The 12,678-nt window shown below is 32.6% G+C and overlaps 1 protein-coding gene across 1 annotated transcript; it reads left to right on the top strand.

Annotated features, from left to right (window-relative positions):
- Positions 1–7,762: 7,762 nt before the first annotated feature.
- Positions 7,763–10,086, top strand: LOC105126245 (metal tolerance protein 1). Its single transcript, XM_011027061.1, is given in 2 exon segments — positions 7,763–7,780; positions 8,670–10,086. A coding segment is annotated over 1 exon segment (1,182 nt). The 5' UTR covers positions 7,763–7,780; the 3' UTR covers positions 9,852–10,086.
- Positions 10,087–12,678: the final 2,592 nt, after the last annotated feature.

Here is a 12,678-nt window from a genome sequence, read left to right as displayed (position 1 = left end):
ATTTTTATTTAAAAATATATTAAAATAATTTTTTTTTTATTTTTTAAAATTCATTTTTATCATTAACACTTCAAAACTACACAATTTTGTTTTCAAAATTTACTAAAACTTCACCGCAAACACAGCCCTAAAGAGGGCCTTAATGGGTATAGATGAAGCTTTAATTTTGTCCAAAAATCGAATAATTAGGGAAGGTAGACAAAATAGTAAGATTAATTTGAGAATTTCAGTTAACTAGTTTGAACTTGCTTCCTGAAATGGGTACGGGTTTTATGAAATGAAAAAGGGCAGGTGATCTTGCGTCAAAAGCCAGCAAAACCTCACTGGGAAACTGCAGAATGGTGATGGAGCTCAGGCATGGTGACTGACAACACCAGGAACTTGAGGACGGTGATTAGCTCAGAAATCACCACTACTAGCTCTCCTATTATATTATTGGCAACTTATCATTAACACTTCAAAACTACACAATTTTGTTTTCAAAATTTACTAAAACTTCACCGCAAACACAGCCCTAAAGAGGGCCTTAATGGGTATAGATGAAGCTTTAATTTTGTCCAAAAATCGAATAATTAGGGAAGGTAGACAAAATAGTAAGATTAATTTGAGAATTTCAGTTAACTAGTTTGAACTTGCTTCCTGAAATGGGTACGGGTTTTATGAAATGAAAAAGGGCAGGTGATCTTGCGTCAAAAGCCAGCAAAACCTCACTGGGAAACTGCAGAATGGTGATGGAGCTCAGGCATGGTGACTGACAACACCAGGAACTTGAGGACGGTGATTAGCTCAGAAATCACCACTACTAGCTCTCCTATTATATTATTGGCAACTATGCTAGTGCAATATATGTTTTCTCTTACGAAGGATGCCTCGCTTTTTGATGAAATGCGCTTCACTTTAGACAGCGAGACGAAGTATTTTCACAGTAAAATTAAAGGACTTATATCTTCTTTCCTAGACTGTGTGTGATATACATATTAAGAATTATCTACATTTAATAATTTAAGTTTACAGTTGGAATTTTAAAATATTTTTTTTTAAATAAAAGTATTTTTAGACTTAAAATTTGTATAAATTCATACTAATTCATGCATAATTTTTTCCAAATAAAAAAAATTATGATATTTAAACTCGTAACTATTTGATTATCATGACTTTAATACCATATTAAAAAATCATTTTAATTTAAGAGGGCAGCACGATCGATGAATCACGCTGATAATAACCAGGAGAAAATTGATCAGACATGGGGCGGACAGTGATTAGCTCAGAAATCACCACCCTAGCTCTCCTATTATATTATTGGCAACTATGCTAGTGCAATATATGTTTTCTCTTACGAAGGATGCCTCGCTTTTTGATGAAATGCGCTTCACTTTAGACAGCGAGACGAAGTATTTTCACAGTAAAATTAAAGGACTTATATCTTCTTTCCTAGACTGTGTGTGATATACATATTAAGAATTATCTACATTTAATAATTTAAGTTTACAGTTGGAATTTTAAAATATTTTTTTTTAAATAAAAGTATTTTTAGACTTAAAATTTGTATAAATTCATACTAATTCATGCATAATTTTTTCCAAATAAAAAAAATTATGATATTTAAACTCGTAACTATTTGATTATCATGACTTTAATACCATATTAAAAAATCATTTTAATTTAATAGTTTAATTTTTTAAATAAAATATTAATATATAATTTATATTATTTTCTTGCATAATAAATCTTACTTCAATTTGTTTCTTACATCATTTATTGATGGTCTCTATCATGATTAATATTCTACTTAGTGCTATATGACAGAAAATTATTTGTTTTTATGATAAAAAAATATTTTTTAAAAATTCTTAAACTTCTTTTCCTCATTTTAATTATTTTTAAATTATTTTAAAAATATGAACTAATGTCTACTTGAAATATTAAAGGAATTGTATCTTCTTTCTTAGACTGTGTGTGCTATACATATTATAGAATTATCTAAATTTAATAATTTAAGTTTATAGATAGAAATTCTTTTAAATAAAAGTATTTTTAGATTTAAAATTTGCATAAATTCATACTAATTCATGCTTATTTTTTTTTAAATAAAAAAAATGATGATATTCGAACTCGTGAACATTTGACTATTATGATTTTGATACCATATTAATAAATTATCTCAATATAATAATTTAATTTTTTAAATAAAATTTTAATATATAATTTATATTATTCTAAATGTTACTTCAATTTGTTTCTTACATCACTCATTCATGGTCTCTATCATGATTAATATTCTAATTAATATTCTAATTAGTGCTACATGATAGAAAATTATTTGTTTTTGTGATAAAAAAATATTTTTGAAAATTCTTAAACTTCCTTTTCTCCTTTTAAATAAATTTTTTATAATTTTAATATATAATTTACATTATTCTAAATGTTACTTCAATTTGTTTCTTACATCACTCATTCATGGTCTCTATCATGATTAATATTCTAATTAATATTCTAATTAGTCCTACATGATAGAAAATTATTTGTTTTTGTGATAAAAAAATATTTTTAAAAATTCTTAAACTTCCTTTTCTCCTTTTAAATTAATTTTTTATAATTTTAATTACTTTTAAATGATTTTAAAAATATGAACTAATGTCTACTTGTTTCCTTTAGATAAACTTTTTTGGTAGTGGGGATGACACCCCCTCATATTGCATGGAGCATCGCATTTTTGAATAATCTTGTACCAGCTGAGACTTGATTCTCTACATGATGTGGGTATCAGATTCTCGTAACTTTGGCAACTTAATGTCAGTCTCCTATTGGGTAGTTACCCAGATGCCTTGGGAATCAACGATGGAAAGCTTGTAAATCAACCTTTGTTTCAGAGCCTGCCAATCAAAGAAAGGTGGAGGGTGTCTCTCTCTAATTAAGCCCGGAGCGAGTGGCCTGCTGTAAAGTTTCAAAAACAAAAGGCTGGGGAGAAAATTATTTGTTTTTGTGATAAAAAAATATTTTTGAAAATTCTTAAACTTCCTTTTCTCCTTTTAAATAAATTTTTTATAATTTTAATATATAATTTACATTATTCTAAATGTTACTTCAATTTGTTTCTTACATCACTCATTCATGGTCTCTATCATGATTAATATTCTAATTAATATTCTAATTAGTCCTACATGATAGAAAATTATTTGTTTTTGTGATAAAAAAATATTTTTAAAAATTCTTAAACTTCCTTTTCTCCTTTTAAATTAATTTTTTATAATTTTAATTACTTTTAAATGATTTTAAAAATATGAACTAATGTCTACTTGTTTCCTTTAGATAAACTTTTTTGGTAGTGGGGATGACACCCCCTCATATTGCATGGAGCATCGCATTTTTGAATAATCTTGTACCAGCTGAGACTTGATTCTCTACATGATGTGGGTATCAGATTCTCGTAACTTTGGCAACTTAATGTCAGTCTCCTATTGGGTAGTTACCCAGATGCCTTGGGAATCAACGATGGAAAGCTTGTAAATCAACCTTTGTTTCAGAGCCTGCCAATCAAAGAAAGGTGGAGGGTGTCTCTCTCTAATTAAGCCCGGAGCGAGTGGCCTGCTGTAAAGTTTCAAAAACAAAAGGCTGGGGAGAGAAAAGGGGGTCAGACGCCCATTCGTGAGATTTTTTTTCCACGTCAGCACATTAGAAAAAATTATTTTTTAAACCAGCACAGTTTTTTAAATAATTCTTACCATAACATATAAATAATAGTTGTGTATGATCATCGGTAGTGTATACATTACATGCACAATTATTTTTTATTTATTAAAATAAAAATTATTTTTTTAATTATGTTAATGGAGAAATAAAAACTCTATTCATGAGCGGTTCAAATTAAAAATAAAAGAATAGTAGTTGAGGGCTTTGTTGTATAATGGATTAAAATATTTTTTATAATGCTAAAAAAATTGTTTTTAGCATCAAGTTTTCAACAATGAAGAAATTCAATAAAATAAACTAAAAAAAATCAAGTATGTTATAAATACTAAAAACTTTAACTCTAGCTATAGACCAAGTCATTAAATTAACATAAAGAAGTATGTTAAGGTGTGATTGCATTGTGTGGGGAGTTCTTTGAATTTTTTTTCTATTTAATAATACAATAATAAAATTGCTTCTGAAAAGATTAATAATCCCAACACTCTTTATTTATTAAAATGAATATAATTATAAACTTATAAATATTTATAAATTTCATTTATACTTATAAAGGTTTTTTTTTGTAATTATCACAGGATAATAAAACATAAATGAAATATCTATGTTTTTTTTTCATATTAGGCACATAATAATTGAAAAATAAATGTTAACATCCTAATAAAAACCTAAAAAATTATTAGAGAACCATGAAAAAAATTAATAATAAATAAAATATCATGTCAAGTCTTTTCATTTCATTTAAATCTAAATCCAATAAAAATAAGAAAAATCACAAAAGATTCAAGCTCAAACAGCTATGCTAGCAGAGAAAGGGCCAGACGTGTATGGCCCAGTAGACCAGTCTCTCTTTTTTTTTTTTCATTTTATGTCATCTCCCCTCTTTTAAAAAAAAAACAATAAAAATAAATGGCAAATAACGCAACATCTACTTGCCTAGATTTCAACATCTAAAAAGGTGGCTGAAAATCAGACTTTGATTTTTTGATTTTAAAATCTATTTTTCAAGCATGTTTTGTTTTTCTAGTAATATAAGAACCAAATAACTTCTTAATTGAATTTTTCTTATTGAATAAAACTTATTGACTCCACCACCAACCTTTTTTATCTTCAGAAATAAGCCTAAGCCTACTAGGCAACTTACTTTTTTATATCTATTTTCTTGTGACTTTCTGTTTTTTATATCAAACCAGAGACCAAAAAATGAATATAATGAAATTATAAAATTAAATTAAATTTTTTAAAATAAAAGAGATTGAAAGGTAGTCAAAGGATAATAGAGGGATTGAAATGAATTATTTAGTTTAAAGTTTTGAGTGACCATGCATTTTTATCATGTTCAACACTTTGGTCTTCTCTTTTCATTTTTCTTAACAAAATAAATTATAAGAAATGAGTGATTGATTTAGCTAGGGATAACAATCGGCATCAATGGACTCAGTTTCTTTATATCTATACCTATTGGGTATAAAATTCTGATATTTATATCTTACACATCAAGATTTGGATATCTATATAAATATCTATTATCTAATTATTATTTATTCTTCGACATAAAGTAATATATACATATACATTTACATATACATATATATATTTGGGTTGGATTTTGAGTTGAGTTGACAATATTTATATTTTATTTCTAATTATATTAAAAAATATTCACTTATTTATATGATCAGTATTAAATTGCCATTTCTAGACCTATCCATAAAATGATTTATGTAATTGACGGTAATAAAAAGAAGAAGAAGCAATGATCAAACAGGAAAGAAAAGAAAAAAATGCAGTATGGATTACCGTGAAAAAAAAGAAACATGTCTTTTAGTATATTTTGTACTTCTTCGTATAATTTGAGCAGATATTTAGTTATTGATATGAAGCTAATTGTACTGGGATCATGTCCACCAATCAGGCAGCCTCCACGATCATCTGAAAAAAAAGAAGAAAAAACTCTGATTTTGATTGCATTACATCGGGCAAATTGATTGACACCCATTGCCAATGGGGAAATAACAAGAGGATGATTGATTGGAATTGAAATGCAATTTTGTCCCCAGACCTCCTCATGGACAGATCAAAACATCACTAACAAGTTGTAGTAATTGATGATATGTTAGTTAATCAATTTTAACTTTGTTCACATAATTCATGGATTAAGACTTACCTCCAGAAGAGGTTAGATTAAGCATTAATCTAGAGGGAAAAAATATGTTTAAGACAGAGTTATCTTCCAATGAGTTTTTGTATTGAAACTAAATCTTTTTTCAATTAGATTTTCAGTGCTTCGTTAACAATTTATTTGTAAGAAACTGTTCTTATCAAGATCTCCAAAAACATTTAAATGTTGGGAGCATACCCACTTACTATATAAGATCTAAGTGTCTGTAAATCATATATGAATTGTAAGTTTTTGTTTTTTTTTGTTTTTGTGGCCGAATTCATCTTGTAAAAAGCTTCAAACATTTATTTTGTAAGACCCAGTAGTAAAACTCACTTACTTTTAATGCAAGCATGAGATTTTTGAAAAAATATCCCGAGAGAATATTGGTTAAAATTAGCATTACTCTCATCTCAGTTGATTCTACGGAGCATCCATCACACCAGATCCATCCACATGGGCGTGTAAACTGAAAGACAGTCAGTGCCCTTTATTTATTGCATTATCCCAGTTGCAACGATTATCCTTAGGGTTTGAAATTGAATTGTTTAAGCGAGGGTGATTGATGTAGAGAAAATGATTTACCTGAAGTCAAATTGATGCCACAAGCAAACCAAGATTGAAAAGAACAACTCAAGCTAACACCTTTCTTTATTCTAGGTTCAATGTTTCTAACATATCCAATTATTCTTCATATATATATTGTGCTGGCGCGCGGGCGCGCGTAATCTTTTGACTTTTGGGTTTGTGCTGGCACGCTCGCGCGCGTAATCTTTTGACTTTTGGGTTTAAGTGTATATAATAATTAATCTCGGCGAGTCTTGTGTTTTGCTTGTTTGTTTATCTAATACGTATTAATGGACGTTATTGTTATCTTGTTGATTTTTGTCTTCTGATCATTTGCAGCAGGTTGGCTTTCAGCACCAATAACGATATGCTGCTTTTTGTTTGGTTTTGATTCAGCATGGTGCTGATTGTGCTAAGATTCTTTACCTAATTCAATCAAAGACTTCTAGGAGATTGATATCTATTAAAGGGTGTTTGATTTCTATTTGCCACTTCTATGATCTTCAAGGAACACTCTATTTTCTGGCTTTTAGGTGATGCTTTGTAGTGTGTTTGATTAGAAAATATTGTTTCTTACCAAAAATTAAGCTCCCGCCACTTGTTTGCATTGCTTGCATCCTGTAACTTAAAAATCTCGAGTGCCTTTAAAGGTAATCTATTGACTTATCTCCTTTATGGCTTTGATCCTTGTATCTCCATGCTTTACTCTCTGTTTTTCTTCTTTCCCCCCATCTCCCAATTAGAGATGTTAAAGCTGCGGAATGTTATTCCTCATGAGATATAGATGTGTAGATCAATCCACATGGTCCAATGCTTGGTACTAGTTGTTGCTTTACTGCTGATGGGTTGCCGTTACACTGTCAATAGGGTCACGGGAAATTGGGAATCTTTTCTTTTCTTTTTTGATTCCTTCTTCTGAAACATTTCTATGACTGAATCTCTTTGCATCTGGTAACGTATGTGTAATGAACCCACTGCACACAGGGAGAAAGTACATGCAAAGGATATCGCTGTGATTATGGATTTTTCCTTTATTAGATCTTTTTACAAGTGGGGATGATCCATGTTTGAAATGGAATTCAGTTACTGGATTCCTTTGATGCATAATTGTTGCCTTAAATTCGAAAGTCGTTGAAAAGCTGCATTTGTTTGATTGTGTTAAATGATTTCTTTTTACTTAAATAGAGAGAGAGAGAGAGAGAGAGAGAGAGAGAGAGAAGAAGACGGGGGCTTACTTGGTGGACTGCCATTCAGCCACTTCTATTGTTCCACTCTTTGGCTTGACTCAGTATTCCTTCCCTATATGTGCAAATACTAATATGCTGTCTATGCAATAGGTGCTCGTCTTGTGAACTTAGATTGGTAATGCGTGATTTCCTTCGTTCACGGATTCTGCGTGAGGGTTAAAAATTTGAAACTTTGTTTATGTTTTTACTTGTCATTGAGCAAGGTGTTGTGTGCTACGTGATCGGTGATCCATTGATTTGGATTAGTCTTTTGTATCAAACGGCTTATATTACTGACAGGGAATGCTCTTCTGCTGGCGTGTTTAGCTAGTGATCATCACGTTATGAACTTCATTTTCTAAATCCTTTTGAAATTCTGAATTGTAGTTAAGGGCTAATGACAAACTAAATGCCTTAATCTCTACTGTTTGGGGGCTGGCTATGTGAGTGACACTGCTCGGAATCAATATGTTTGTGGTTTTGTTTCTGCTGGGGAGTTATTGGTGTAATTTCTAAGCACTGTCATTAAAATCAAATTTATTCATATTTGCAATCTATCAAATTCATGTTTAAGCATGAATTCTCATTAAGAGGTCGGGATCTAGTTCTATTAAGGCTGCTGTCTTTGAAAGGGCACGAGGAGGAGGAACGTTCCTAGTTCAGAATTACAATATTACTTTCAACAAGTTCATGCAATCAAATAATCTTCGTGGGTTTTGGCTCTTAAACTCGTTGAATATTGAGGAACCTGGAATTTCTCCCTATAGTGCCTGAGTTTGGTGTAAAATACCATTATCAGCTATTCATCTTTTCAGTTCTCTCAGTTCTTTCATTTTTTTCTCTTTTTGCATGTTGGTTCATCATAAGCTACTTTGATGGTGTATCTGTTGCCAAATTCTCTTTGATGTTGTAAGACAATGCATTTACTCTTCCGTGTATCATTACAGAACACATTGTGCACTATATATGCAGGCATGTTCTGTTAGATTTCACATGGTATTCATGGTGTAACTGTGAACTTTCAGATGGAAGCACAAAATACTCAGCATGCCCCCCCTGTTGAAACAAGCGTGGATATTCTTGATGGAGAGGATAGTGGAGTGAGTAAGGTATGCGGGGAAGCACCTTGTGTATTTTCAGATACTGGAAATAACCTCAAGAATGCCAAAGAACGTTCAGCTTCAATGCGTAAGCTCTGGATAGCCGTGGCACTTTGTGTCGTGTTCATGTGTGCTGAGGTGGCTGGTGGCATCAAAGCCAATAGTCTGGCAATCTTGACTGATGCTGCACATTTGCTTTCAGATGTTGCAGCCTTTGCTATCTCCTTGTTTTCATTTTGGGCAGCTGGCTGGGAAGCCACATCCCGTCAATCTTATGGATTTGTTAGGATTGAGGTTCTCGGTGCACTGGTTTCCATACAGCTCATCTGGTTGCTTGCAGGGATCTTGGTTTATGAAGCCATTGTTAGGCTCATCCATGATACAAGGGAGGTAGATGGGTTTCTTATGTTTCTTGTTGCTGCATTCGGTCTTCTAGTGAATATCGTCATGGCACTTGTGTTAGGACATGATCACGGGCATGACCATGATCACAATCATGGGACTGGCCACAGCCATGGAATGACAGTTAATACTCATCATCGTCATGACGACGAGCACCCAAAACATGCGGACAATCATCATAAGCACTCGACAGATGAGCACCGTCATGCTCATGAAGAACATGTTGAGCCGCTGCTGGATAAAAAGGAAGCCAGGCATGAAAAGAAGCAAAGGAACATAAATGTACAAGGTGCTTATATCCATGTACTTGGGGATTCCATCCAGAGTATCGGGGTCATGATAGGAGGTGCAATCATATGGTATAAGCCTGAGTGGAAGATAGTTGATCTGATCTGAACCCTATTCTTTTCAGTTGTAGTCTTGGGGACAACAATCAAAATGTTTCGGAACATACTTGAAGTCTTGATGGAGAGCACTCCAAGAGAGATAGATGCATCAAAGATTGAAAAGGGATTGTCTGAGATGGAGAACGTGGTGGCTATCCACGAACTGCATATATGGGCCATTACCGTGGGCAAGATTCTTCTGGCTTGTCATGTGAAAATCAGGCCTGAAGCAAATGCAGACATGGTGCTAGACAATTTGATGAACTATATCAGAAGTGAGTATGGCATCAGTCATGTAACCATCCAGATTGAACGTTAGCAGAGGCAAAGGAATTAGCTAGTTGAATCTGGGGCCTGATGTTTCCGAAACTGATGATCTTTCATCACATGCGCGTATATACTGTTCATGGGATATCTTTCACTATGTCCTTTACAATTGTTTTTTACGCACAGATAGAAATTGTCATCTTTAATTTTGTCGCGAGTGTTGTTCGGATTCTGGTATTGTGAATTTACAATTGTAGAGTTGATAAATATAGTTTCTTCAATCTTCTCTTTTGCTCCATTCCACACAAATTACTACAAAAAAATCCATATGCGTAGAGCATTCTTCTATAGGAAGAAGTTCCCGTCAGGCTTGGAAAGGGAGTTGCTTTGTCTCCCGCTTTAGGCATGCTGATACTCACTCACAGTTGGGGTCTACCACTGATAATAAGTGTCACAGGCACTAATTTGAGGCGGAGATGAAGCTTCTGTCCAGGTAACAGCTCGTTTGTTATATTACAGCTGGGAACATGATGCTGGGGTGTGGGGACGCTGGTGTCATCTAGTTGAGTGAAAAGATTCGCGACCTTCCTTCTTACGGTGAAATGCTGGCAGGTCTCTCGATGAACTGACCTGGTGATGTACTTGATGCTAAAACAGATGTTGAAACAGGAATTACTGCAGAGAAGTTTCTTGACCTTGTAAAACGAGAACAAGGTTGATAGGTTTAACTTAACCAGAGTCAATGTTGATGGGTTAATGCTAGAAAACTTTTTGTTATTTTATTTTAGGGTCTCTGTATGGGTTAGAAATAATCAATCAGCTACAAGACAAGTTTAAATTGTTGCAGTTTCTTGAGAATGAAAATGACCCTTGTTGTGTGGCTAAAGTTGCATAATATATTTTATAGGAGTAAAAGGAACCACGACTTGGTTCAAAAAGATAAGGTTCTTGGACATTACCAAGTGAAATCTGGGGTTTTCAAGCAGAGGTTTCAGTGGAAGTTGTGCATTTCATATACTATCGGTGTCTTCCATGGAAGCTGTGCTCTCACTAGTTCACATCTGCTGCTTTGAACTAGTAATAATGTTGAGCTGTTTGATAATTTGACTGCTTGCCTTGATGTAGAAAGGGGAAGCTGCCACATGCGAGATGGTCGTAGGAAAGTATATATCAAGCTATTAAAAATAGTAAAACTAAAAATAAAATAATGCCATATAGGACAAGACCGGACATGATTGACACTTAAAAAAAGGGCTGATATCACATGGAAGGCCTTTTGGAACCCAACGTTAATTTTAAAGATGTTTTTTTTTTTCCGAAAATGTAAGGTTGTCTTAGCTTAGGATTCTCAATATCTGAGAGTCAGAAGCATGGTGCCCCCCCTCCCCTTTATAAATTGTAGGCATTTTTTGTTAGGATTCTCAGAAATAATGTGAGACAGAGTGCCTGAATCATCAGGTAATCTACTATAGTACACTGAAAGTGGGGACGCAGGTTTCCGATTTTCCTATCTCTCTCGAAAATATCTGGAATTAGAACTCGGGTGGAGGCAGCTTCAAATAACATCAATTATATATATATATAATTATCAGTTGTTCAATTCCTTAAACTAAATACTTCTTCATTTGGATATAGCCAGGGGGAACAAAACCCTTTATTTTGGCACCCTGCTTGAAATAAAGGGCAAGCAAGGGGATCTTACCTCATCAGTCTCCAAGCAAAAATTACAGTGGGACATTGATGAAGGAACTTCGGAGCATTTTGCGTTTCTGTCTGGAACATTATGCTGCCGAGTTTCTACTCTTGGATCGGTCAAATAATAAGCTCATAACTAGAGCTTGGAGCTCAGAATTATCAAAGGGACTATGGAATGGATTTAAAGAGTGAGTTTCTGGGAACTTCACCTTTAATCAAACATCCATCGAATGTGCTCCCTTTCTAGAAAAAAGGTTGACTTTCAGACACAATTAATGCAGAAAATGCCCACAACTTCCCATCGAAAGAGGATTAATCCAAAAGACATTCAATTATTTAGGACGAAAGCAACTTCAACGCCCGACATTTTTCTAGCATATCAAGGATGGAAGGAAGAAAGTTGGAAGAACAAGCGGCGTTAGCCGGGACAAAGCAGTGGGGGAGGGCTTTCGTTTAAGCAAATGTATTAGTGAGCCGTTATCAGGATTTTTACCTAAACAGTGTGAGTATTACAAGGAGATGGATGTATTGGTCAAATCATTGAGCATAAAAAGGTCGGTGTGGCTTGTTTAACCTCGCTAGTCGTCCCCACTCAAATCACTGTCTGGTTAGAAAAACAATATCATGCTGCCTTCACTTTAACCTTTACCAAGATCTAGCTTAAATGATTAAATTGTAAAAATAATAATTAGAAAATGAATGAAAAGATGGCAAAAAGTATATTCACCTAAGTTAGTATGTGAAATTTATCATCTGAGTATTAGATATGTTTACAAATTAACTTACTTTAACAATTTATGTCTTTTTTTTCTCCTTTAATTCTTGTTCCCTTCCTGGTTTGGCCTTGTTTGGGTCTTAATTGATCTTAAGTTGAATTAAATTTGAAACTAAATTAAAGAGTTATAAATAATTAAAGATAAAATTTAAGAAATAAAACATATTAAAAAAAAATGAACATAAAGAATAAAGAAAAGGAAAAAACTAAGCTAACCTAGATAAATTTCTTAATCTTGATTTGATTCAAATCCTTAATTTATAAAATCCTAGAACCAAATTAAATTAAAAAACTTAATTTCTTATCAATTTAATATTAAACAATAAATACTAAAAAAATCAATCTAACTTGCTATATATATATATATATATATATATATATATATATATCTTTACAAATAATATCTTTT

Source organism: Populus euphratica, unplaced genomic scaffold (assembly GCF_000495115.2).
Source record: "Populus euphratica unplaced genomic scaffold, PopEup_1.0 scaffold75.1, whole genome shotgun sequence".
In the NCBI taxonomy this organism is placed as follows: domain Eukaryota; kingdom Viridiplantae; phylum Streptophyta; class Magnoliopsida; order Malpighiales; family Salicaceae; genus Populus; species Populus euphratica.
Note: the sequence above shows the minus strand (reverse complement) of the source record. Positions and strands in the feature narration are given on the sequence as shown.